The sequence below is a fragment of the Copadichromis virginalis genome, linkage group LG6 (genome assembly GCF_057382275.1).
Source record: "Copadichromis virginalis isolate Kocher_CV1m ecotype Utaka linkage group LG6, C_Virginalis_male_GT1.1, whole genome shotgun sequence".
Taxonomy (NCBI): domain Eukaryota; kingdom Metazoa; phylum Chordata; class Actinopteri; order Cichliformes; family Cichlidae; genus Copadichromis; species Copadichromis virginalis.
Window position 1 is genome coordinate 10,358,973 of NC_140623.1, and position 26,422 is coordinate 10,385,394.

At 36.1% G+C, this 26,422-nt stretch overlaps 1 protein-coding gene and 1 long non-coding RNA gene across 3 annotated transcripts in view; one reads left to right on the top strand and one right to left on the bottom strand.

Annotated features, from left to right (window-relative positions):
* The window catches only part of LOC146707234 (uncharacterized), a 57,073-nt gene extending 38,473 nt beyond the window's left edge, over window positions 1-18,600 (bottom strand). The window contains exon 1 of the long non-coding RNA XR_014920799.1: window positions 18,095-18,600. This is a non-coding gene — a long non-coding RNA (uncharacterized LOC146707234). The remainder of the gene's footprint in view (window positions 1-18,094) is intronic.
* LOC146707236 (F-BAR and double SH3 domains protein 2-like) lies at window positions 16,777-25,110 on the top strand. Of its 2 annotated transcripts, XM_085458561.1 has the most exons (6): window positions 16,777-17,776; window positions 19,111-19,175; window positions 21,091-21,174; window positions 22,665-22,848; window positions 22,947-23,077; window positions 24,546-25,110. In XM_085458561.1, exons 3-6 carry the CDS (start codon window positions 21,157-21,159, stop codon window positions 24,627-24,629), a joined length of 417 nt encoding a protein of 138 aa, XP_085314687.1. In that variant the 5' UTR covers window positions 16,777-17,776; window positions 19,111-19,175; window positions 21,091-21,156; the 3' UTR covers window positions 24,630-25,110. The 2 variants fall into 2 exon arrangements, with proteins under 2 accessions (XP_085314687.1, XP_085314688.1); XM_085458562.1 differs by lacking the exon at window positions 24,546-25,110 and having other exon boundaries at window positions 22,933-23,965.
* Window positions 25,111-26,422: the final 1,312 nt, after the last annotated feature.

Sequence of the window (26,422 nt, forward strand, 5' to 3'; positions counted from 1 at the left end):
CTTTCTTGCACTGAGTTTTGTTTGTTGCAAATATCTTTGACTTGTTTTTATGTCTTATCATGTTTATATGTGTATTTATGTCTTGTATTGCTGGTAAGTAACTTTCTTGCACTGAGGTCTGTTTGTTGCAAATATCTTTGACTTGTTTTTATGTCTTGTAATGTTTATGTGTGTATTTATGTCTTGTATTGCTGGTAAGTAACTTTCTTGCACTGAGTTTTTTTTGTTGCAAATATTTTTGACTTGTTTTTATGTCTGATCATGTTTATGTGTGTATTTATGTCTGGTATTGCAGGTAAGTAACTTTCTTGCACTGAGTTTTTTTTGTTGCAAATATCTTTGATTTGTTCTTATGTCTTGTAATGTTTATGTGTGTATTTATGTCTTGTATTGCTGGTAAGTAACTTTCTTGCACTGAGTTTTGTTTGTTGCAAATATCTTTGACTTGTTTTTATGTCTTATCATGTTTATGTGTGTATTTATGTCTTGTATTGCTGGTAAGTAACGTTCTTGCACTGAGGTCTGTTTGTTGCAAATATCTTTGACTTGTTTTTATGTCTTATCATGTTTATATGTGTATTTATGTCTTGTAATGTTTATATGTGTATTTATGTCTTGTATTGCAGGTAAGTAACTTTCTTGCACTGAGTTTTGTTTGTTGCAAATATCTTTGATTTGTTCTTATGTCTTGTAATGTTTATATGTGTATTTATGTCTTGTATTGCTGGTAAGAAACTTTCTTGCACTGAGCTCTATTTGTTGCAAATATCTTTGACTTGTTTTTATGTCTTGTAATGTTTATGTGTGTATTTATGTCTTGTATTGCTGGTAAGTAACTTTCTTGCACTGAGGTCTGTTTGTTGCAAATATCTTTGACTTGTTTTTATGTCTTGTAATGTTTATGTGTGTATTTATGTCTTGTATTGCTGGTAAGTAACTTTCTTGCACTGAGGTCTGTTTGTTGCAAATATCTTTGACTTGTTTTTATGTCTTGTAATCTTTATGTGTGTATTTATGTCTTGTATTGCTGGTAAGTAACTTTCTTGCACTGAGTTTTGTTTGTTGCAAATATCTTTGACTTGTTTTTATGTCTTGTAATGTTTATGTGTGTATTTATGTCTTGTATTGCTGGTAAGTAACGTTCTTGCACTGAGGTCTGTTTGTTGCAAATATCTTTGACTTGTTTTTATGTCTTATCATGTTTATATGTGTATTTATGTCTTGTAATGTTTATATGTGTATTTATGTCTTGTATTGCAGGTAAGTAACTTTCTTGCACTGAGTTTTTTTTGTTGCAAATATCTTTGATTTGTTTTTATGTCTTATCATGTTTATATGTGTATTTATGTCTTGTATTGCTGGTAAGTAACTTTATTGCACTGAGGTCTGTTTGTTGCAAATATCTTTGATTTGTTCTAATGTCTTGTAATGTTTATATGTGTATTTATGTCTTGTATTGCTGGTAAGAAACTTTCTTGCACTGAGCTCTATTTGTTGCAAATATCTTTGACTTGTTTTTATGTCTTGTAATGTTTATATGTGTATTTATGTCTTGTATTGCTGGTAAGTAACTTTCTTGCACTGAGTTTTTTTTGTTGCAAATATCTTTGACTTGTTTTTATGTCTTATCATGTTTATATGTGTATTTATGTCTTGTATTGCTGCTAAGTAACTTTATTGCACTGAGGTCTGTTTGTTGCAAATATCTTTGACTTGTTTTTATGTCTTGTAATCTTTATGTGTGTATTTATGTCTTGTATTGCTGGTAAGTAACTTTCTTGCACTGAGTTTTGTTTGTTGCAAATATCTTTGACTTGTTTTTATGTCTTATCATGTTTATATGTGTATTTATGTCTTGTATTGCTGGTAAGTAACTTTCTTGCACTGAGGTCTGTTTGTTGCAAATATCTTTGACTTGTTTTTATGTCTTGTAATGTTTATGTGTGTATTTATGTCTTGTATTGCTGGTAAGTAACTTTCTTGCACTGAGGTCTGTTTGTTGCAAATATCTTTGACTTGTTTTTATGTCTTGTAATGTTTATGTGTGTATTTATGTCTTGTATTGCTGGTAAGTAACTTTCTTGCACTGAGGTCTGTTTGTTGCAAATATCTTTGACTTGTTTTTATGTCTTGTAATGTTTATGTGTGTATTTATGTCTTGTATTGCTGGTAAGTAACTTTCTTGCACTGAGTTTTGTTTGTTGCAAATATCTTTGACTTGTTTTTATGTCTTATCATGTTTATATGTGTATTTATGTCTTGTATTGCTGGTAAGTAACTTTCTTGCACTGAGGTCTGTTTGTTGCAAATATCTTTGACTTGTTTTTATGTCTTGTAATGTTTATGTGTGTATTTATGTCTTGTATTGCTGGTAAGTAACGTTCTTGCACTGAGGTCTGTTTGTTGCAAATATCTTTGACTTGTTTTTATGTCTTATCATGTTTATATGTGTATTTATGTCTTGTAATTTTTATATGTGTATTTATGTCTTGTATTGAAGGTAAGTAACTTTCTTGCACTGAGTTTTTTTTGTTGCAAATATCTTTGACTTGTTTTTATGTCTTATCATGTTTATATGTGTATTTATGTCTTGTATTGCTGGTAAGTAACGTTCTTGCACTGAGTTTTGTTTGTTGCAAATATCTTTGACTTGTTTTTTTGTCTTATCATGTTTATATGTGTATTTATGTCTTGTATATCTGGTAAGTAACTTTCTTGCACTGAGGTCTGTTTGTTGCAAATATCTTTGACTTGTTTTTATGTCTTGTAATGTTTATGTGTGTATTTATGTCTTGTATTGCTGGTAAGTAACTTTCTTGCACTGAGTTTTTTTTGTTGCAAATATCTTTGACTTGTTTTTATGTCTTATCATGTTTATATGTGTATTTATGTCTTGTATTGCTGGTAAGTAACTTTCTTGCACTGAGTTTTGTTTGTTGCAAATATCTTTGACTTGTTTTTATGTCTTATCATGTTTATATGTGTATTTATGTCTTGTAATGTTTATATGTGTATTTATGTCTTGTATTGCAGGTAAGTAACTTTCTTGCACTGAGTTTTTTTTGTTGCAAATATCTTTGATTTGTTTTTATGTCTTCTAAGGTTTATGTGTGTATTTATGTCTTGTAATGATTATGTGTGTATTTATGTCTTGTAATGTTTATGTGTGTATTTATGTCTTGTATTGCAGGTAAGTAACTTTCTTGCACTGAGTTTTTTTTGTTGCAAATATCTTTGATTTGTTTTTATGTCTTCTAATGTTTATATGTGTATTTATGTCTTGCAATGATTATGTGTGTATGTATGTCTTGCATTGCTGGTAAGTAACTTTATTGCACTGAGGTCTGTTTGTTGCAAATATCTTTGACTTGCTTTTATGTTTTATAATGTTTATGTGTGTATTTATGTCTTGTATTGCTGGTAAGTAACTTTCTTGCACTGAGGTCTGTTTATTGCAAATATCTTTGACCTGTTTTTATGTCTTATAATGTTTATGTCTGTATGTATGTCTTCAATTGCTGGTAAGTAACTTTCTTGCACTGAGGTCTGTTTGTTGCAAATATCTTTGACTTGTTTTTATGTCTTATAATGTTTATGTGTGTATTTATGTCTTGTATTGCTGGTAAGTAACTTTCTTGCACTGAGTTCTTTTTGTTGCAAATATCTTTGATTTGTTTTTATGTCTTGTAATCTTTATGTGTGTATTTATGTCTTGTATTGCTGGTAAGTAACTTTATTGCACTGAGGTCTTTTTGTTGCAAATATCTTTGACTTGTTTTTATGTCTTATCATGTTTATATGTGTATTTATGTCTTGTATTGCTGGTAAGTAACTTTATTGCACTGAGTTTTGTTTGTTGCAAATATCTTTGACTTGTTTTTATGTCTTGTAATGTTTATATGTGTATTTATGTCTTGTATTGCTGGTAAGTAAATTTCTTGCACTGAGTTTTTTTTGTTGCAAATATCTTTGATTTGTTTTTATGTCTTATCATGTTTATATGTGTATTTATGTCTTGTATTGCTGGTAAGTAACTTTCTTGCACTGAGGTCTGTTTGTTGCAAATATCTTTGACTTGTTTTTATGTCTTGTAATCTTTATGTGTGTATTTATGTCTTGTATTGCTGGTAAGTAACTTTCTTGCACTGAGGGCTGTTTGTTGCAAATATCTTTGACTTGTTTTTATGTCTTATCATGTTTATATGTGTATTTATGTCTTGTATTGCTGGTAAGTAACTTTATTGCACTGAGGTCTGTTTGTTGCAAATATCTTTGACTTGTTTTTATGTCTTGTAATCTTTATGTGTGTATTTATGTCTTGTATTGCTGGTAAGTAACTTTCTTGCGCTGAGTTTTGTTTGTTGCAAATATCTTTGATTTGTTTTTATGTATTGTAATCTTTATGTGTGTATTTATGTCTTGTATTGCTGGTAAGTAACTTTCTTGCACTGAGTTTTGTTTGTTGCAAATATCTTTGATTTGTTTTTATGTCTTGTAATCTTTATGTGTGTATTTATGTCTTGTATTGCTGGTAAGTAACTTTATTGCACTGAGGTCTGTTTGTTGCAAATATCTTTGACTTGTTTTTATGTCTTATCATGTTTATATGTGTATTTATGTCTTGTATTGCTGGTAAGTAACTTTATTGCACTGAGTTTTGTTTGTTGCAAATATCTTTGACTTGTTTTTATGTCTTGTAATATTTATGTGTGTATTTATGTCTTATCATGTTTATATGTGTATTTATGTCTTGTATTGCTGGTAAGTAACTTTATTGCACTGAGGTCTGTTTGTTGCAAATATCTTTGACTTGTTTTTATGTCTTATCATGTTTATATGTGTATTTATGTCTTGTATTGCTGGTAAGTAACTTTCTTGCGCTGAGTTTTGTTTGTTGCAAATATCTTTGATTTGTTTTTATGTCTTGTAATCTTTGTGTGTATTTATGTCTTGTATTGCTGGTAAGTAACTTTATTGCACTGAGTTTTTTTTGTTGCAAATATCTTTGATTTGTTTTTATGTCTTATCATGTTTATATGTGTATTTATGTCTTGTATTGCTGGTAAGTAACTTTATTGCACTGAGTTTTTTTTTTTGCAAATATCTTTGATTTGTTTTTATGTCTTGTAATGTTTATATGTGTATTTATGTCTTGTATTGCTGGTAAGTAACTTTATTGCACTGAGGTCTGTTTGTTGCAAATATCTTTGACTTGTTTTTATGTCTTGTATTGCTGGTAAGTAACTTTCTTGCACTGAGTTTTGTTTGTTGCAAATATCTTTGACTTGTTTTTATGTCTTATCATGTTTATATGTGTATTTATGTCTTGTATTGCTGGTAAGTAACTTTCTTGCACTGAGGTCTGTTTGTTGCAAATATCTTTGATTTGTTCTTATGTCTTGTAATGTTTATATGTGTATTTATGTCTTGTATTGCTGGTAAGAAACTTTCTTACACTTAGGTCTGTTTATTGGAAATATCTTTGACCTGTTTTTATGTCTTATAATGTTTATATTTGTACTTATGTCTTGTATTGCTGGTAAGTAACTTTCTTGCACTGAGCTCTATTTGTTGCAAATATCTTTGACTTGTTTTTATGTCTTGTAATGTTTATGTGTGTATTTATGTCTCCAATTGCTGTTAAGTAACTTTCTTGCACTGAGGTCTGTTTATTGCAAATATCTTTGACCTGTTTTTATGTCTTATAATGTTTATGTGTGTATTTATGTCTGGTATTGCTGTTAAATGTGTATTTATGTCTTGTATTGCTGGTAAGTAACTTTCTTGCACTGAGGTCTGTTGATTGCAAATATCTTTGACCTGTTCTTATGTCTTGTAATGTTTATGTGTGTATTTTTGTCTTATATTGCTGGTAAGTAACTTTCTTGCACTGAGGTCTGTTTATTGCGAATATCTTTGAGTTGTTTTTATGTCTTGTAATGTTTTTGTGTGTATTTATGTCTTGTAATGATTATGTGTGTATGTATGTCTTGTATTGCTGGTAAGTAACTTTCTTGCACTGAGGTCTGTTTATTGCAAATATCTTTGACCTGTTTTTATGTCTTGTAATGTTTATGTGTGTATTTATGTCTTGTATTGCTGGTAAGTAACTTTCTTGCACTGAGGTCTGTTTGTTGCAAATATCTTTGACTTGCTTTTATGTCTTTTAATGTTTATGTGTGTATGTATGTCTTCAATTGCTCTTAAGTAAATTTCTTGCACTGAGGTCTGTTTATTGCAAATATCTTTGACCTGTTTTTATGTCTTATAATGTTTATATTTGTACTTATGTCTTGTATTGCTGGTAAGTAACTTTCTTGCACTGAGGTCTGTTTGTTGCAAATATCTTTGACTTGTTTTTATGTCTTATAATGTTTATGTCTGTATGTATGTCTTGTATTGCTGTTAAGTAACTTTCTTGCACTGAGGTCTGTTTGTTGCAAATATCTTTGACTTGTTTTTATGTCTTATAATGTTTATATTTGTACTTATGTGTTGCATTGCTGGTAAGTAACTTTCTTGCACTGAGGTCTGTTTGTTGCAAATATCTTTGACTTGCTTTTATGTTTTATAATGTTTATGTGTGTATTTATGTCTTATATTGCTGGTAAGTAACTTTCTTGCACTGAGGTCTGTTTATTGCGAATATCTTTGACCTGTTTTTATGTCTTATAATGTTTATATTTGTACTTATGTGTTGCATTGCTGGTAAGTAACTTTCTTGCACTGAGGTCTGTTTGTTGCAAATATCTTTGACTTGTTTTTATGTCTTCTAATGTTTTTGTGTGTATTTATGTCTTGTAATGATTATGTTTGTATGTATGTCTTGTATTGCTGGTAAGTAACTTTCTTGCACTGAGGTCTGTTTATTGCAAATATCTTTGACCTGTTTTTATGTCTTGTAATGTTTATGTGTGTATTTATGTCTTGTATTGCTGGTAAGTAACTTTCTTGCACTGAGGTCTGTTTGTTGCAAATATCTTTGACTTGCTTTTATGTTTTATAATGTTTATGTGTGTATTTATGTCTTGTATTGCTGGTAAGTAACTTTCTTGCACTGAGGTCTGTTTATTGCAAATATCTTTGACTTGTTTTTATGTCTTTTAATGTTTATGTCTGTATGTATGTCTTGTATTGCTGTTAAGTAACTTTCTTGCACTGAGGTCTGTTTGTTGCAAATATCTTTGACTTGTTTTTATGTCTTATAATGTTTATATCTGTATGTATGTCTTCAATTGCTGTTAAGTAACTTTCTTGCACTGAGGTCTGTTTGTTGCAAATATCTTTGACCTGTTTTTATGTCTTATAATGTTTATATTTGTACTTATGTCTTGTATTGCTGCTAAGTAACTTTCTTGCACTGAGGTCTGTTTATTGCAAATATCTTTAACCTGTTTTTATGTCTTATAATGTTTATATTTGTACTTATGTCTTGTATTGCTGCTAAGTAACTTTCTTGCACTGAGGTCTGTTTGTTGCAAATATCTTTAACCTGTTTTTATGTCTTATAATGTTTATATTTGTACTTATGTGTTGCATTGCTGGTAAGTAACTTTCTTGCACTGAGGTCTGTTTGTTGCAAATATCTTTGACTTGCTTTTATGTTTTATAATGTTTATGTGTGTATTTATGTCTAGTATTGCTGTTAAATGTGTATTTATGTCTTGTATTGCTGGTAAGTAACTTTCTTGCGCTGAGGTCTGTTTGTTGCAAATATCTTTGACTTGCTTTTATGTTTTATAATGTTTATGTGTGTATTTATGTCTTGTATTGCTGTTAAGTAACTTTCTTGCACTGAGGTCTGTTTGTTGCAAATATCTTTGACTTGTTTTTATGTCTTATAATGTTTATATCTGTATGTATGTCTTCAATTGCTGTTAAGTAACTTTCTTGCACTGAGGTCTGTTTGTTGCAAATATCTTTGACCTGTTTTTATGTCTTATAATGTTTATATTTGTACTTATGTCTTGTATTGCTGCTAAGTAACTTTCTTGCACTGAGGTCTGTTTGTTGCAAATATCTTTAACCTGTTTTTATGTCTTATAATGTTTATATTTGTACTTATGTGTTGCATTGCTGGTAAGTAACTTTCTTGCACTGAGGTCTGTTTGTTGCAAATATCTTTGACTTGCTTTTATGTTTTATAATGTTTATGTGTGTATTTATGTCTAGTATTGCTGTTAAATGTGTATTTATGTCTTGTATTGCTGGTAAGTAACTTTCTTGCACTGAGGTCTGTTTATTGCGAATATCTTTGAGTTGTTTTTATGTCTTTTAATGTTTATGTCTGTATGTATGTCTTGTAATGATTATGTGTGTATGTATGTCTTGTATTGCTGGTAAGTAACTTTCTTGCGCTGAGGTCTGTTTGTTGCAAATATCTTTGACTTGCTTTTATGTTTTATAATGTTTATGTGTGTATGTATGTCTTGTATTGCTGGTAAGTAACTTTCTTGCGCTGAGTTTTGTTTGTTGCAAATATCTTTGATTTGTTTTTATGTCTTGTAATCTTTGTGTGTATTTATGTCTTGTATTGCTGGTAAGTAACTTTCTTGCACTGAGTTTTTTTTGTTGCAAATATCTTTGATTTGTTTTTATTTCTTATCATGTTTATATGTGTATTTATGTCTTGTATTGCTGGTAAGTAACTTTCTTGCACTGAGGTCTGTTTGTTGCGAATATCTTTGAGTTGTTTTTATGTCTTTCAATGTTTTTGTCTGTATGTATGTCTTCAATTGCTGTTAAGTAACTTTCTTGCACTGAGGTCTGTTTGTTGCAAATATCTTTGACCTGTTTTTATGTCTTATAATGTTTATATTTGTACTTATGTCTTGTATTGCTGGTAAGTAATTTTCTTGCACTGAGGTCTGTTTATTGCAAATATCTTTGACCTGTTTTTATGTCTTATAATGTTTATATTTGTACTTATGTCTTATATTGCTGGTAAGTAACTTTCTTGCACTGAGGTCTGTTTATTGCGAATATCTTTGAGTTGTTTTTATGTCTTTTAATGTTTTTGTCTGTATGTATGTCTTCAATTGCTGTTAAGTAACTTTCTTGCACTGAGGTCTGTTTGTTGCAAATATCTTTGACCTGTTTTTATGTCTTATAATGTTTATATTTGTACTTATGTGTTGCATTGCTGGTAAGTAACTTTCTTGCACTGAGGACTGTTTGTTGCAAATATCTTTGACTTGCTTTTATGTCTTATAATGTTTATGTGTGTATTTATGTCTTCAATTGCTGTTAAGTAACTTTCTTGCACTGAGGTCTGTTTGTTGCAAATATCTTTGACCTGTTTTTACGTCTTATAATGTTTATATTTGTACTTATGTCTTGTATTGCTGGTAATTAACTTTCTTGCACTTAGGTCTGTTTATTGCAAATATCTTTGACCTGTTTTTATGTCTTATAATGTTTATATTTGTACTTATGTCTTCAATTGCTGTTAAGTAACTTTCTTGCACTGAGGTCTGTTTGTTGCAAATATCTTTGACTTGCTTTTATGTATTATAATGTTTATGTGTGTATTTATGTCTTCAATTGCTGTTAAGTAACTTTCTTGCACTGAGGTCTGTTTATTGCAAATATCTTTGACCTGTTTTTATGTCTTATAATGTTTATGTGTCTATTTATGTCTTCAATTGCTGGTAAGTAACTTTCTTGCACTGAGGTCTGTTTATTGCAAATATCTTTGACCTGTTTTTATGTCTTATAATGTTTATATTTGTACTTATGTCTTCAATTGCTGTTAAGTAACTTTCTTGCACTGAGGTCTGTTTATTGCAAATATCTTTGACCTGTTTTTATGTCTTATAATGTTTATATTTGTACTTATGTCTTCAATTGCTGTTAAGTAACTTTCTTGCACTGAGGTCTGTTTGTTGCAAATATCTTTGACCTGTTTTTATGTCTTATAATGTTTATATTTGTACTTATGTCTTCAATTGCTGTTAAGTAACTTTCTTGCACTGAGGTCTGTTTGTTGCAAATATCTTTGACTTGTTTTTATGTCTTATAATGTTTATGTGTGTATTTATGTCTTATATTGCTGGTAAGTAACTTTCTTGCACTTAGGTCTGTTTGTTGCAAATATCTTTGACTTGTTTTTATGTCTTATAATGTTTATGTGTGTATTTATGTCTTATATTGCTGGTAAGTAACTTTCTTGCACTGAGGTCTGTTTGTTGCAAATATCTTTGACCTGTTTTTATGTCTTATAATGTTTATGTGTGTATTTATGTCTTATATTGCTGGTAAGTAACTTTCTTGCACTTAGGTCTGTTTGTTGCAAATATCTTTGACTTGTTTTTATGTCTTATAATGTTTATGTGTGTATTTATGTCTTATATTGCTGGTAAGTAACTTTCTTGCACTGAGGTCTGTTTGTTGCAAATATCTTTGACTTGCTTTTATGTCTTATAATGTTTATGTGTGTATTTATGTCTTATATTGCTGGTAAGTAACTTTCTTGCACTGAGGTCTGTTTGTTGCGAATATCTTTGAGTTGTTTTTATGTCTTTTAATGTTTTTGTCTGTATGTATGTCTTCAATTGCTGTTAAGTAACTTTCTTGCACTGAGGTCTGTTTGTTGCAAATATCTTTGACCTGTTTTTATGTCTTATAATGTTTATATTTGTACTTATGTCTTATATTGCTGGTAAGTAATTTTCTTGCACTGAGGTCTGTTTATTGCAAATATCTTTGACCTGTTTTTATGTCTTATAATGTTTATATTTGTACTTATGTCTTATATTGCTGGTAAGTAACTTTCTTGCACTGAGGTCTGTTTATTGCGAATATCTTTGAGTTGTTTTTATGTCTTTTAATGTTTTTGTCTGTATGTATGTCTTCAATTGCTGGTAAGTAACTTTCTTGCACTGAGGACTGTTTGTTGCAAATATCTTTGACTTGCTTTTATGTCTTATAATGTTTATGTGTGTATTTATGTCTTCAATTGCTGTTAAGTAACTTTCTTGCACTGAGGTCTGTTTGTTGCAAATATCTTTGACCTGTTTTTACGTCTTATAATGTTTATATTTGTACTTATGTCTTGTATTGCTGGTAATTAACTTTCTTGCACTTAGGTCTGTTTATTGCAAATATCTTTGACCTGTTTTTATGTCTTATAATGTTTATATTTGTACTTATGTCTTCAATTGCTGTTAAGTAACTTTCTTGCACTGAGGTCTGTTTGTTGCAAATATCTTTGACTTGCTTTTATGTATTATAATGTTTATGTGTGTATTTATGTCTTCAATTGCTGTTAAGTAACTTTCTTGCACTGAGGTCTGTTTATTGCAAATATCTTTGACCTGTTTTTATGTCTTATAATGTTTATGTGTCTATTTATGTCTTCAATTGCTGGTAAGTAACTTTCTTGCACTGAGGTCTGTTTATTGCAAATATCTTTGACCTGTTTTTATGTCTTATAATGTTTATATTTGTACTTATGTCTTCAATTGCTGTTAAGTAACTTTCTTGCACTGAGGTCTGTTTATTGCAAATATCTTTGACCTGTTTTTATGTCTTATAATGTTTATATTTGTACTTATGTCTTCAATTGCTGTTAAGTAACTTTCTTGCACTGAGGTCTGTTTGTTGCAAATATCTTTGACCTGTTTTTATGTCTTATAATGTTTATATTTGTACTTATGTCTTCAATTGCTGTTAAGTAACTTTCTTGCACTGAGGTCTGTTTGTTGCAAATATCTTTGACTTGTTTTTATGTCTTATAATGTTTATGTGTGTATTTATGTCTTATATTGCTGGTAAGTAACTTTCTTGCACTTAGGTCTGTTTGTTGCAAATATCTTTGACTTGTTTTTATGTCTTATAATGTTTATGTGTGTATTTATGTCTTATATTGCTGGTAAGTAACTTTCTTGCACTGAGGTCTGTTTGTTGCAAATATCTTTGACCTGTTTTTATGTCTTATAATGTTTATGTGTGTATTTATGTCTTATATTGCTGGTAAGTAACTTTCTTGCACTGAGGTCTGTTTGTTGCAAATATCTTTGACTTGCTTTTATGTCTTATAATGTTTATGTGTGTATTTATGTCTTATATTGCTGTTAAGTAACTTTCTTGCACTTAGGTCTGTTTGTTGCAAATATCTTTGACCTGCTTTTATGTTTTATAATGTTTATATTTGTACTTATGTCTTGTATTGCTGTTAAGTAACTTTCTTGCACTGAGGTCTGTTTGTTGCAAATATCTTTGACCTGTTTTTATGTCTTATAATGTTTATATTTGTACTTATGTCTTGTATTGCTGGTAAGTAACTTTCTTGCACTGAGGTCTGTTTGTTGCAAATATCTTTGACTTGTTTTTATGTCTTCTAATGTTTATGTGTGTATGTATGTCTTGGATTGCTGGTAAGTAACTTTCTTGCACTGAGGTCTGTTTGTTGCAAATATCTTTGACTTGCTTTTATGTTTTATAATGTTTATATTTGTATGTATGTCTTCAATTGCTGGTAAGTAACTTTCTTGCACTGAGGTCTGTTTGTTGCAAATATCTTTGACTTGTTTTTATGTCTTCTAATGTTTATGTGTGTATTTATGTCTTGTATTGCTGGTAAGTAACTTTCTTGCACTGAGGTCTGTTTATTGCAAATATCTTTGACTTGTTTTTATGTCTTTTAATGTTTATGTGTGTATGTATGTCTTCAATTGCTGTTAAGTAACTTTCTTGCACTGAGGTCTGTTTGTTGCAAATATCTTTGACCTGTTTTTATGTCTTATAATGTTTATATTTGTACTTATGTCTTGTATTGCTGGTAAGTAACTTTCTTGCACTGAGGTGCAAGGCAAAAACAAGGCAAATATCTTTGCCTTGTTTTTATGTCTTATATTGTTTATGTGTGTACTTATGTCTTGTATTGCTAATTGTTAGGAACCCTAACTTTATTTATTTTTTTAATAGTAAGATGTATGTATGTATGTATGTATGTATGTGTGTGTGTGTGTGTGTGTGTGTGTGTGTGTCTGTCTGTGTGTGTGTGTGTGTGTGTGTGTGTGTATATGTGTGTCTGTCTGTGTGTGTGTGTGTGTGTGTGTGTGTGTGTGTATATATGTGTGTGTGTGTGTGTGTGTGTGTGTGTGTATATATGTGTGTCTGTCTGTGTGTGTGTGTGTGTGTGTGTGTGTGTGTGTATGTGTGTCTGTCTGTCTGTGTGTGTCTGTTTATTGTCCACAGATCAGGTTTGAAGTGTCTGTGTGGTGCAGCTGGTCTGGTCTGTCTCTGTACAGTCGAGGCTGCACCCACCCATAAAACGGTGGAGGCTCACCAGGACATGCACACCTCACAAGTTCCCGGCTCTCTCGGCTCGGTTGAAGACGGGTTTCTTGGAGAAGGGGAGGGCAGTGAGGCACAGTCCCCCGTCCCCCGACGCCCCTCGCGATGCCCCTCCTTCTTCGACTAACCCTCTGCAGAGGAGCCGTGAGAGCCAGGAACTTGTGAGTTTTGTATATCCACTCAGGCATCCTTCATACCTGGTCTGTAGGAAGTTCCTGTCAGAAGGAGGATGGACAGTGAACATTTTAAGCCCACTCGGCAGCGACAGATGGCCACCCCTTCCTGAGCCTGGTTCTGTCGGAGGTTTCTCCCCGTTAAAAGGGAGTTTTTCCTCCCCACCGTCGCCAAGTGCTTGCTCATAGGGGATTTTTTGGGCTTTTTTTCTTAAAACCAACCGCTGATAAGTTCACTGGCATCAAGTTTAGGACTCTGCAAATATTTAAATGGATAATTCGTCATCAAGTGAGGAATGATCCATTTAAATCATATTTGAGAGTCACATATATTTGTATATAAATATGATTTGTTGGACAATAAGGCAAATCACAGACTAATTTGGACAATTGGGAAAAATTAAATAAATAAAAAGAATTGGATAAAATGCATGTGTCATTGTTTCATATTGATTTCAAATAACATACCATTTGATTTCAACATATTTTTGTTACACTTGCAGTGGTGTTATTTTGTTATGATCCTGTTCCTTTTAAATATAAATATAAACCATCTAAATAGAAATGGAAAACTAGAAAGATTAAAAATATAGCTTTACTAATCTGAAAGTTATTTGTCATTGGATCCATCATTCCCACAGTGGAAACACATTATCTCATATTATGTTCAATTCAGTAGTTAAAAGTATAAAATTTAATAATGTCTATTTTTAGTTTACTTTGTTAATAAACACATTTTTTAGTATTTTAGAAACACTAACATCATACATATCCAAATATGAAGCAATGTTTTAACTCCCATTTACATACAGACCTGTGGCCAACTTTACAAACCATTTTGAATTTTTCCAGCTGAGGCGTTCAAAATAGATATACTTTTGATTGTCACAGTGTTATTTGGGCAGCTGCCTGCCTAATATAACATAACATCACCACAATATTTTACATTAAATGAGGAAATGTATCTTTGTTTCCTCAGCTAAGACTGCTTGGCTGCTGTAGCTTGTGTTTATGTTGAGAGTGACATCTGATTTAAAAGCAAGAAGCAAAAGCCACTGAGCACCATCAGTCAGCACAGAGGCAATGCTACAAATTTAAGGAACGAAGGTCAATTCTTTGTGTGTGTACATGCACAGAGCACATGTGCACACGGTTGTGCAGATTAACTCACAGATGTATATGACAACTCACGTTTGTGGCATTAACATTGTTTTCCAATCTTAAACAGAAACAGGAAGCTCCAACCCGGAGGGCGGTGCACTGTTGGACGGACCAATCGGAGTCTGCGCTGCGGGACTGTTTTGATCACGCGGACTGGGAAATGTTTCACGTGGCCGCCAGAGACATTGATGAATACACAGACTCAGTCTGTGGATTTATCAGGAAATGCGTGGAAGATGTCGTCCCATCCAGAACAGTCAAATCCTTCCCAAATCAAAAACCCTGGATTAACGGAGATGTTCGCGCGGCACTGGCGGCACGGAACACCGCCTTTGCCTCCGCGAACACATCGGACTACAAACACGCACATTACCAACTCCGGAAGACGATCAAAGCAGCCAAACGTGAGTACAGGGACAGGGTGGAACAACAGTTTGACAACCCTCGGAGTATGTGGCAGGGACTAAACACGATCACAGACTTTAGAGGGAAAACCAGCACACCGCAGACCACGGCCTCTCTGTGTGAGGATCTAAACGTATTCTACGCTAGATTCGACACAGCGAACACCATGAGACCGGACAGTGTGCGCACCGCGGATGACGTCAGTGCGCACACTGTGTCTGAGGAGGATGTGCGGAAGTGCTTCAGGAAGGTGAACGCACGCAAAGCTACTGGTCCGGACGGGATTCCCGGCCGCGTCCTCAGGTCATGCGCGGCTCAGCTGGCTGGAGTGTTCACGCACATCTTCAACCTTTCCCTCTCTCTGTCTGTAGTCCCAGCCTGCTTCAAAATGGCCACCATCGTCCCTGTACCCAAATCCTCCACCATCTCCTCATTGAACGACTGGCGACCTGTAGCCCTGACCCCCATCGTAAGCAAATGCTTCGAGAAGCTGGTCAGGGACTTCATCTGCTCTGCACTACCCGACTCACTGGACCCTCTACAGTTTGCATACCGCCACAACAGGTCCACTGATGATGCCATAGCCCTGACACTACACACTGCCCTGTCACACCTGGAGAAGAGAGACACGTATGTGAGGATGCTGTTTGTAGATTACAGCTCAGCATTCAATACCATCGTTCCCTCGAAGCTGGACAGGAAACTGCAGGATCTAGGACTGAGCAGCTCCCTCTGCAGCTGGATCCTTAGCTTCCTGTCTGACAGACGCCAGGTGGTCAGACTGGGCAGCATCACCTCATCCCCCATCACACTGAACACTGGTGCTCCACAGGGGTGTGTACTGAGCCCTCTCCTGTACTCACTCTACACCTACGACTGCACAGCCACTAACAGCTCCAACATCATTGTGAAGTTTGCGGACGACACTACAGTGGTGGGTCTTATCACCAACGGTGATGAGACGGCTTACAGGGAGGAGGTCAGCGCCCTGACCCACTGGTGTCAAGACAACCATCTCACCCTCAACGTCGCAAAGACAAAGGAGTTGATAGTGGACTTCCGGAGGTGCAGAGAAGTACACACCCCCATCACCATCAACGGCGCTGCTGTGGAGAGAGTGAGCAGCTTCCGGTTCCTTGGCGTACACCTGGCTGAGGATCTTACGTGGTCAGTACACACAAACAAAACAGTGAAGAAGGCCCAGCAGCGCCTCTTCTTTCTCAGGAGACTGAAAAGATTCGGCATGAGCCCCCGCATCCTCAGGACCTTCTATCACTGTGCCATTGAGAGCATCCTCACTGGATGCATCACCACCTGGTATGGCAACAGCACCGCCTACAACTGCAAAGCTCTCCAGCGAGTAGTGCGGTGCTCTGAACGGATAATTGGAGGTGAGCTTCCCTCCCTCCAAGACATCTACAGGAAGCGGTGCCTGAGGAAAGCGGGGAGGATCATCAAGGACTCCAGTCACCCCAGCCATAAACTGTTCAGACTGCTTCCATCAGGAAGGAGGTTCTGCAGCATCCGGTCCCGTACCAGCAGACTGAGAGACAGCTTCTTCCATCAGGCCATCAGACTGCTGAACACGTCATAGACACCTCAGCTTCACTACTGGAACTTCAACATTATGCACTCCACACTGTATATAAATGCCACTTGTTTTGCACATATTCAACTCTGTATATTTTATATATTTTATTATTATTATTATTATTATTATTTTATTTTATTTTTTTACTATTTAATTTGTAAAAATGTGTATACACACACACACACACACACACACACACACACACACACACGTAGGAAAATATTTAGTATACACATCCAGAAATGCATACACTATTATATATTGTACATATATTTATTAGTTTCAGGTTGGCCATTCTTGTATTTTGCTCGTTTGTGTTGTTGTGTTTGCACATCTCTGTTGCTTGTGGGGCTCGCACACAAGAATTTCACTCGCATGTGCTGTGCCAGTGTGCCTGCACATGTGATGTGACAATAAAAAGTGATTTGATTTGATTTAAATGTAATACATACATTTCCGTCATTGGCCATAATTCTTGCAAGGAAGGGACTCAAAGGTCACAAGTTATTAAATAAAATTAATTAAACACACCATTAAAAGAAGTTCACTATTCACTCCTTAAACGTCATAGCTAGCAGCAGTTATTTATATCTATGAAAGAGAGAGCTTAATTGTTTGATTAAGCTTGATTGGAATGTCAGCTCCACACTGTGGCTGGTTGATTAAATAAGTTGGGGGAGCAAAAGTAAAATGAGCTACTTGTGGGATACTATTTAACTTGGCTTGGGTAAGCTGCTCATTTTATGCTCATTTTACTTTTCAGATGGTGTCAAGCCTGGCAGTTTGGTGTAATTGTTAGCCTTGTAATTCATAGTAATATATTTCTCACACACAACCTCAACCTCTGCCTCTCCATGTGAGCAGAGACGCAGCAGCATCTTGTTTCTACAGGAAGCCTGATTAAAATGTTAGGCATTTATACGGTGTACAAGATTAAAGAATATAAAACTGATATTACTAAACCTGACTTCCTTCCATCTATTTTCTGCTGCTTATCTGAGTCCGGTCATGATGCCCAGACGTCCCCCTCCCCAGCCACCTACTCCTGCTCTTCCTGGAGAACAGTGAGCCGCCACTCTGGTGCCTTTCGGTGTAAACGAGTAGCTTTCCAAATAACTCAGCTCTTCATCGTGTTTCTAAGGCAGAGGTCAGACATCCTTCAGAAGATGCTCATTTGTGTCAGATTTTAGTCATAGGTAAAGGTATGACTGTAGACTGACGGGTAAATCAACAGGGATCAATACCCTGCTCCTCTTTTTTCCAATACAAGTTCCTCTATCAAATCATTTTTTGACACTTGAGTCAGCAGTCCAAGCAGAGATGTCCAGAAGTTCCTTTTCCCACTTAAGTGGTATTTATGGTCACACAAATGCGTCTGACAACAGACAGGCAGCGAATACTGGGATACCACGGCGAGCCGGCCGAGATACATAATGTGTCCAGTGTGTGTTTGGTCTGCCCTTACCAGCTCGTCTAGGAGACATTCTGGAGGCCTCCTATTTCAGATGCCAGTCAAACCACCTACACTGGCTCCTTTCCTTTCTGTGAATGATCGCAGTTGAGGAGGAGAAGCTATGCTGTCCCCTGGTATGGTCTCCCCAAGGCAACTGGTTCTTGATGAGGGGCCAAACTTAAGTACAATTCAAAAGACCAAAGTTACTAGCCTGGGACCAGTACTGGGGAGGTTTCTTTGTTTTCCAGAACAGCTAATAGCTGTGCCCCATGAGTTCAGCTTAAAATATCCACACAGGTACTTCGTCCTCCCTCGGGTGGGCAGAGAGCTTTGTGGTCCAGGTTGTGGTCCAGTCCCCGGCTGCTTTAGCTGGCTTTAGAAAAAACCTGAAATTAGAATTAAAACTGTTTGTACCTTCACCTGTGTTACTTACAGTGATATGTTATGTAATTTGTTAACTGTCTCTTTAAGCTTTCAGCAGCTGGAGAGTTAAAAATAGTCTGTGTGAAAATAGGCAGGCGGTGAACTCGAGCCTGTGATACGTTTTTAATGTCAGGCTGTGACCACAAACACCAGAGTGGTCATCAGCATTCAGATCAGCTGATAGTAACCAGAAACGGCTTTATGGTCATTCTCTTAATTGTTATTGGCGTTTTCTTTTATTTGACTTGTTTAAAATAATAAAAAGCTGATTTGGGTTCATTTTATAAGCAAATCACATAACTTAATACAACAGAAATAAACTGACAGAGTAATGGAAAATAAAAAATGATAAATGTGGCCCAAAGCTACACGGATCACTGGCCACAATTCATTCAGCTGGAGGTCTTTTTTTTTTTCAAAGTTAATTTTAAATAGAAATAAATGTGGGCAAGAAATTAAAACTAAATAGGGAGCAAGCCTGAACCCTAAAGGCTTTACTAAGTGTTAATTATGCAGGTTTAGACATGGGCTGATTTGTAAGCTTGTGATAAACCTTAAATAAGTATATATGTATATTTTTGTCTGTTCCCCTGAAACGCATGCAGGTTCTGCAGGAGTTTCACCAGCAGCTGTTTGTGCAGAAGAACATGGCGTTCCAGCAAGCAGTACGGTAAATACTGATGTTTTTCTCTTTTTATTCATTATTAAATGCATAAAATATCACATGCGATTGCTTTTAGTGATTATTGGGGAAAATAAACTCGTATTTATTATGCATGGAATGAAATCCCCAACCTTAAAAATTTAGAACTTAACATGATTTCTCTAAAATGTTCAAGTAAAACTTGAAGAATAATTTTTGAAACTATTAAAATCCAAATCTCAAAGTGTTTGGGTTGCTTTTAATACAAATTTTGTAGCATAAAATAAGGTTCGTGTTTGACTAATTTAGTTGGCAGGAGGTGTTAATCAGTTTACCGGAAAATCAATTTCTACAGAAAAGTGAAGTGAAATGTGGATCCTTCAGGTTTGAACTGCACAGGTTGGAAACCACAGGTAAAATGCTGTAATGAACACAGATCAGAGGAGATTGTTGAGAAGTGGAACAAAGCTCAACAGATGACAGATTAATTTGTTTAGACAACAATCAATACAAAATCAGACGAGTGGAACAAGCAGCTCACGGGCATCCTGAAAGCTGAGCTGGCCGTAGCCACAAAAGCCCGGACTGGACTCGGCTCAGGACCTTGATGCTCAAAGCGGCTTTAGGCAGAGCAGATCCACCTTTTTGGTCCAGAGTTAAACATCTCAACAATACCAGATGCAGAAAAGATTTTTTTTTTTTTTAGACATTCATGATCACTGGAGTATGAAGCTTGAGAAGCTGGGTGATGACCTTTCCTCTAAATTGATACACAAGCAGGAAAAAATGTTCTAATTTTCTAAAAAATTGTAAGTAACAGACAAAGTAGCTCCATTGTTTGAGTGTCAATAATCTGTCTGCACTGAAATAAACAACTAATTTAAATAGATTTTAATCACAAAAGTGCTGCACACACATTATGGAACAGTCTGGGTAAGAAGTCAAAGCAGGAAACATAATAAGTCCTGCGTGATTGGTCTTTATCTTTGTTAGTCTGAACTATGAGCCTGAAGGCAGAACAGTGAACTTTGTACTGTACTCCTTGCCCTGCACAGGAACTTAGATTATTTCCCATTTTTAGTTTTTATTTACAGATGTGTCGTCTCATTTCCTCACCGTGGGACTATTTCCAGCTCGTGTTTGTTCCGACTTTATCAGACTGTTTATCTTCCTAAATAAATGCACAACCTCCACTTTTAATTAAATATTTGGATTGGACGTGGATCTTTAACATGTCACCAGGTGAAGGACTGGTGACATCCTTCAGAAGATGCTCATTTGTGTCAGATTTTAGTCATAGGTAAAGTTATGACTGTAGACTGACGGGTAAATCAACAGGGATCAATACCCTGCTCCTCTTTTTTCCAATACAAGTTCCTCTATCAAATCATTTTTTGACACTTGAGTCAGCAGTCCAAGCAGAGATGTCCAGAAGTTCCTTTTCCCACTTAAGTGGTATTTATGGTCACACAAATGCGTCTGACAACAGACAGGCAGCGAATACTGGGATACCAGTTATAATTCTGACTTTGAAGTGAAGCCACTTTTTGTTTTGGCTGTTTTTAATCAGTTCCAGTCGTGTTTAACCCCCATTTAGATTTACTTTCCCAAACTTTGTGGCACTAATGATTCTGTGTCCAGGTTTAAAACACCTGCTCTTTGAGTTTGTACAGAAATTCTAGTTTAAGTCTGAGTTTTGTGCTGCTTTGGAGTATTAGTTGTTTTATATTACCTGAGTCCTGAGTAAAGTGTGGTATAAATGCAGGCATGGTCTCAGTGTTTTCTTCAGTGTTCTGGCTGATGTTATTGAAGCCACAGTGAGCATTTTTGTCCGTTCACCAGTGTGGCGGTATTTGAAAAATATACATCACGGGTGAAATGAAGATGGTTAAACTGTTACATCGCAGCTTTAATTTGAATGAACGTGTTTGTCTGTCTGCAGGCTTCTCAGCCAGACGAGCTGACCATCGAGGAGCAGGAAATCTTGGAGGTCATCGATGATGGCGACATGGAGGACTGGGTCAAGGTACAAAAATAACACAAACACAGTTATGTAGCAGATGCACTCTCATGTTTGAGGGTTGGTTGTTTTGTGTATTAGTTCACTCTCTGGCTCTTAGACTGTTTGACAAACATTTAGTTTCAGTTTTTATAAGACCTCGCACCGGTACAGACTATCTACTGGACGTTTTAGTGTTTCTCTGGGATCAGTTGAACTGATGTGGCTTCAGGAATTAGAATAATTCAACTAAAATGCGTGCAGTGCATTGAGGCAGGTCAGGTTGGCCTGGGTGGTAGAAGCTCTGCTGAACATAAAGACAAATCAAAAAATGTACAAATACACAGTTCTCTGCTTCTTTTTTGGCCCTGCAGCCGTAAAGGGCTGATGGGAGATTCTCGTCACCCAGCCGGGCAGGCAGGTGGGCGGGCATGGCACCCAAGTTTGTGAATGCAATAATTCATGAATGAGGCAGTTTTTAAATTCATACCTTAAGTGCAGCTACTGAAAATCTGGACCAAATCCTGATTGATGGTGATCCAATCCTGCCTCAGCAGCGCTCCGGTTTGATCACAGTTTGTCAGCTTCTGCTTTTTAACAGCGGTTCGTGGACTCTTGATCAGTTTGAGATCTGCGGAGTGACCTGGTCATGGATATAAAATGTTAATTTGATGATCTCCCAGCTACTTAGTTGTCATTTTCACTTTGTTTGTCACAGACTGTTACAAAGTTGCTCCTGGACCTTTGGGAGAAAATTTGAGAAGTCTTTGAGGACATTTTTCGGGTGGTCAGTGGTGTCTACTTAAATGTAGAAATGTCAGCTGTGGATGCTCCCATCATTGTGTGAAGTCATTCTTTTATAAACGCCTCTGCAGAGCTGCTGGTGTGTAGTCATTGTGTACTTTGTGTGTGGTTGTTTTCAGATCATTTCCCTGAAGGAACATTGTGCATTGTTGCTGTTTTACTTTTGTTTATTGTGTAAGTTTGGCTTTCCTGTGAGCCATTGTGCAAATGTTCCACGTGTTGAGCCAATATTTTATGTATATTTACTTAGGTGATTATCTTTTCATATACAGATATAGTGTTTTAATGGGGTATTTATTTTAATGAATATAATCATACATAAAAATGTGAGCAATATCATTTATATAGATCTGTTTTAGTGCTGTGATTCCCCACAGCATGCCCCAACAGAGATCCCAATACCTCTGAGTGTTTTCAATCTGAATGAAAATAAGTAAGCAGCGGAAGGGGAGGCCACCGGTGTTCATGAAATCAAGCTTCATGAATTCAGCAGAGGCTTGTTTAGGATTTTAGATTTCTCGTTAATTCAGGAAGAGCGAACAAAAGCTCTCCTATTATTCTCTTTGTGGCTGTTATTAAATTCTGGCGACGATGCAGTGATATTGTTACAGCCCTACTCTTTACATCTGACTTTATTTTTTCTCATTAGGAGTTTTCCTGTTGAAACATTTTTGGCTGTTGTCATCGTCTGTGTGCATTGTCTGTGTTTCCAGGCCAGAAACCGTAGCGGACAGGTGGGCTACGTCCCGGAGAAATACCTGCAGCTGCCCTCCTCCAACAGCCTGCTGAGCATGCTGCAGTCGCTGGCCGCGCTGGACGCCCGATCCCAGTCCTCCAGCAACTCCACCGAACCTGAAACCGAACTCCCAACCGGCTCCGTCAACGGAGACTCGAGGAGTGAGATCCGCCTCCACCAGATAATATCGGAGTTTTGATTTCCTGCTTTGTTTAATACCCTTGTTGCCACTGTCTGTGTTGCAGTTTCATTCGCAAAGGCTTTGTACGACTACGCGGACAAACGGAAGATGAGCTGTCGTTCCCAGAAGGCGCCATCATCCCCATCCTGAGCAGAGAGACCCACGAGGACGATGGCTTCTGGGAGGGCGAGTTTAACGGCGTTGTTGGTGTAAGAGTTCAAATAATAGTTTGCAAAAGCTTGTGACTGCAAAATTGTGTCTGCCTAAGGGACAGTTTGTTCCAGGAGATAAGCGAGAGTTAGAAGATTAATAGGAAGCACCTGGCCTCCAGACGGAGAAGATGTCCTTTTAAATGTGTCCAAAGTCGTCAACAGAACATTTGTGGTTTTGAAACTTATGCCTGTGTTGTATCTGCTTGACGCATGAGGGTGCGTCATAAAAGTAAACCCTGATGGTATAAAACAACTGCTTGTGTATCATTGGGCGGAGATCGATGCTGTCTGTGGGCAGTGTTCATCTCCCCACGCACGTGTTCATTAAAAACATTGTTTGACCGAAGCTCTTCTGGACCATTATTGTTTTGTGCTCACCCTCAATATTTGAACTCGTAACAAACAGCAATAACGGCAAAACATGTAATGGACGTGCTGGTCCACTAGACAACATCATGTTGATGTAAAGCTTTGGGTCTCTTATGCAAAGTAAAGAGGCTGAAATAAGGTGTCCATGAGTATCAGTTTTCAACATTCAGTATTAAGAGACAAAGACTGTACGGGTTGGGCCAGTCGTCAAGTCCTGGAGCAAAGTGAGCCTGCAAATCAATAAGATGCAAATCAGTTTATACCTTTCATATAATGTTTGAATTTGTTTATTCTGAGTTTTATTGTTCAGTTAGTTTCCACAGTTCATATATCATGTGTAATTTTTCATTAGTTTCAGTGTTTGTTTGTATTTTATTCTATTCATGATGGTTGTGTTGACAGATTTGTCCAAATTTAAAGCTATAGATGTGAACTTTTGGTTCCTTTATTATTACCTGTATAATTAGTTTCAGTCTTTGTGAAGTGGGGAAGGAGGACCCAAAAGCAGGACTCGTGCGATGGAGAGTGCTCTTTATTTACAGTGCAGTAAATAAGACAACACAATAATCTCTTGAGCTCCCTCGACTCCTGTGTCATGTCTTCACCCAAAACTCCGTGCTCTCTGCTCCGTGGCTGCTGTCCACCTGTGCTCCACTCTCCTCCTCCTGGGAAAAAAACAACAGAGGCAGCCGTCAGGACACCATGCCGCCTAATCAACAAAAAACAGTCCCAGTCTAAATAATCTAAAAGACCAACCACGGCTCCAGTGATGGCAACACACAGTTCTAGTGACCAACCCAGTGGGCGGCACTCGAGACGAAGCAGTTCAGGTGGCCTGCACACATTTAGTATCAGGCTTTACAAAAAAAAAGTTTCAACTATGTTAGGATCCATGTTCATCATGTGTGATGTGTGTTTACATTTGAAGGTGTTTGTGGATTTGTCACCTCTCTTCAAGGTGTGGTTTGTGTTTGATGCTGAAAGAGATAAAGACTGCTGATTGGCTGAAGTAGGGTCCAATAAAAATTGTTTGGTTGTTGGTTTGGGCACTGCTCAGGTCCACATTAAATAAACTGCTGCTCATGTGTGTTTGTAGGTTCTCAGTCATCCAGGTCATGGTTGTCTAAGGAGCCTGGAAAGAAAGCGACTTTACTTCTTTAAGGTTCTGGATGATGTTTAACTTCTGATCCAAGAAGCTTCTTCAGTTGATGTGCTTCCTTTGCTCATTTTCCACCTCTGCACAGTTTCGTTTGATGACAATGCAGTGCAGTTCTCCCAAACATACAACAGAGGGCGCTATGCACATTCACTGAAGTGCAGAAAAATACAAGTGGAGGAGGAAACAAACAGCAGCATCAAGAGAGAAAACTGAAGTGTTCAAAGCGAGTTACTTTAGTCTCTTATTGTAATATTAATCGACATCTAAACATCACGTTGATGCTTCATGTTTGACTTCCGTGTCCTTTTACTGCTCAGTTGGAAAATATTGATGCAATTTAAAAGAAGAGGAGAAGAGTAATTTCTCTGTACTACTTCAAAAGTAATTTGAAAGCACTGCCTCATATGGAAAATGAATCATGATGAAATCCTGAAACAAATAGTGTTTGTGAATATGAAGAGTTTAGTTTTCATTTTGGTCTTAGAAGTATAAAAATGCAGGACTGAAGACAAGATGGAAATGTGTTATGAGAAATAAAACACATATGTCGCTATGTACTATAATTTTATTTTGTTTATTTTTTGTTCTTGTAGGTTTTTTGCTTTAGTGTAAATTTTGAAAGCACTGCTTTTAGTTTGAAAATTGGATTCAGTGTTTAGAGTTCGGACAAAACAATGGACGGTTTCAAGAAATGTATTTTATCAACAAAACTTATTTTGATGGTTACTGTATTTATTTTAATGCCCTCAGTGCAGTGATTGAAAAAAAGTTCATCTGACACCAATGAGCCAACAGCCTCCACGTAAACATTTCTTTTTTTCTTTCTTTTTTTTTTAAACAGGGTTTAATCAGCGCTGACATACAGACATTTATGCGCTGGGTATAACAGACATGCTTACCGTGTGAAAGGACCGCGGATGTCTTGGAGCAGAGAAACATGCTGTATTGTTGTTTTTCTTTATTGCATAAGCAGCGCCCGACTGTCAGAAACGCTCTGTGCGGGTAGCAAAGTCGGCTCCAACGCACCTGCAGGCATCCATTTGAAAGAAAGGTGTCGCTGCGGCTAGGCTCTCGGGATAGTCAGACTTTTATTTATATTTGCGGCATTCTGGTGCGTTAAAACTAGCAGCCTCTGTGTCCCGCTTGGATCACCATTCTGAAAATTCAGATATTTAAATAAAATGATGAATCGGCGAGTGATGAGGAGCCACGTAGATCCTAAAATCAGGTTTGATTAAATTAAACTCTTATGAACAGTGATGACGCGTTCCAAACAAACGATGCTTTCTACATGGCCAAATTGTGTGCTAACTACCTCACAGCGCTGTGTCCGGGGTCCGAAAAAAAAAGTTAAAACGATATACCTTGCAAAAGTTGTGAAGTGCTGAGGAAAATACTGTGTGTCTGATGGGGTGTTTTTATATAGGTGGACTTGGTTTCAGTTGACCTCTGACATGGAGAGATGAAAAGAGCAGTTTGTAAAGAAAAAAAGTGGAAACTATGGAACTACAGTTGGGATGTGTGTGCTGGGATGCTCTTGATAAGTATGCAGCTTTTATTGTTTTATGACTTGTTTTGCTGACTGTTGGGGCCCTACCTGTAACCCCCTCTGTCTAATCATCAAGTCTTACTGTTGCAGTGCGTTTGTGTGGCTACTAGACAATTATAGGTTGTATTAAAGCAGGGGTGTCAAACTCAAATACACAGTGGGCCAAAATTCAAAACTGGAACAAAGTCGTGGGCTAACATTAATATTTATTGGAAAAAAAATCTTCCTCCAGATATAAGAATGAATATTTTCTTATGGACTCAAA

What these genes read in the sequence shown, in the direction of transcription:
- LOC146707236 (XM_085458561.1), top strand. An exon ending in CGTCAACGGAGACTCGAGGA is followed by an intron (nt 22,849 to 22,946) that starts GTGAGATCCGCC and finishes TCATTCGCAAAG; the next exon opens with GCTTTGTACGACTACGCGGA. An exon ending in AGTTTAACGGCGTTGTTGGT is followed by an intron (nt 23,078 to 24,545) that starts GTAAGAGTTCAA and finishes GTGTGTTTGTAG; the next exon opens with GTTCTCAGTCATCCAGGTCA.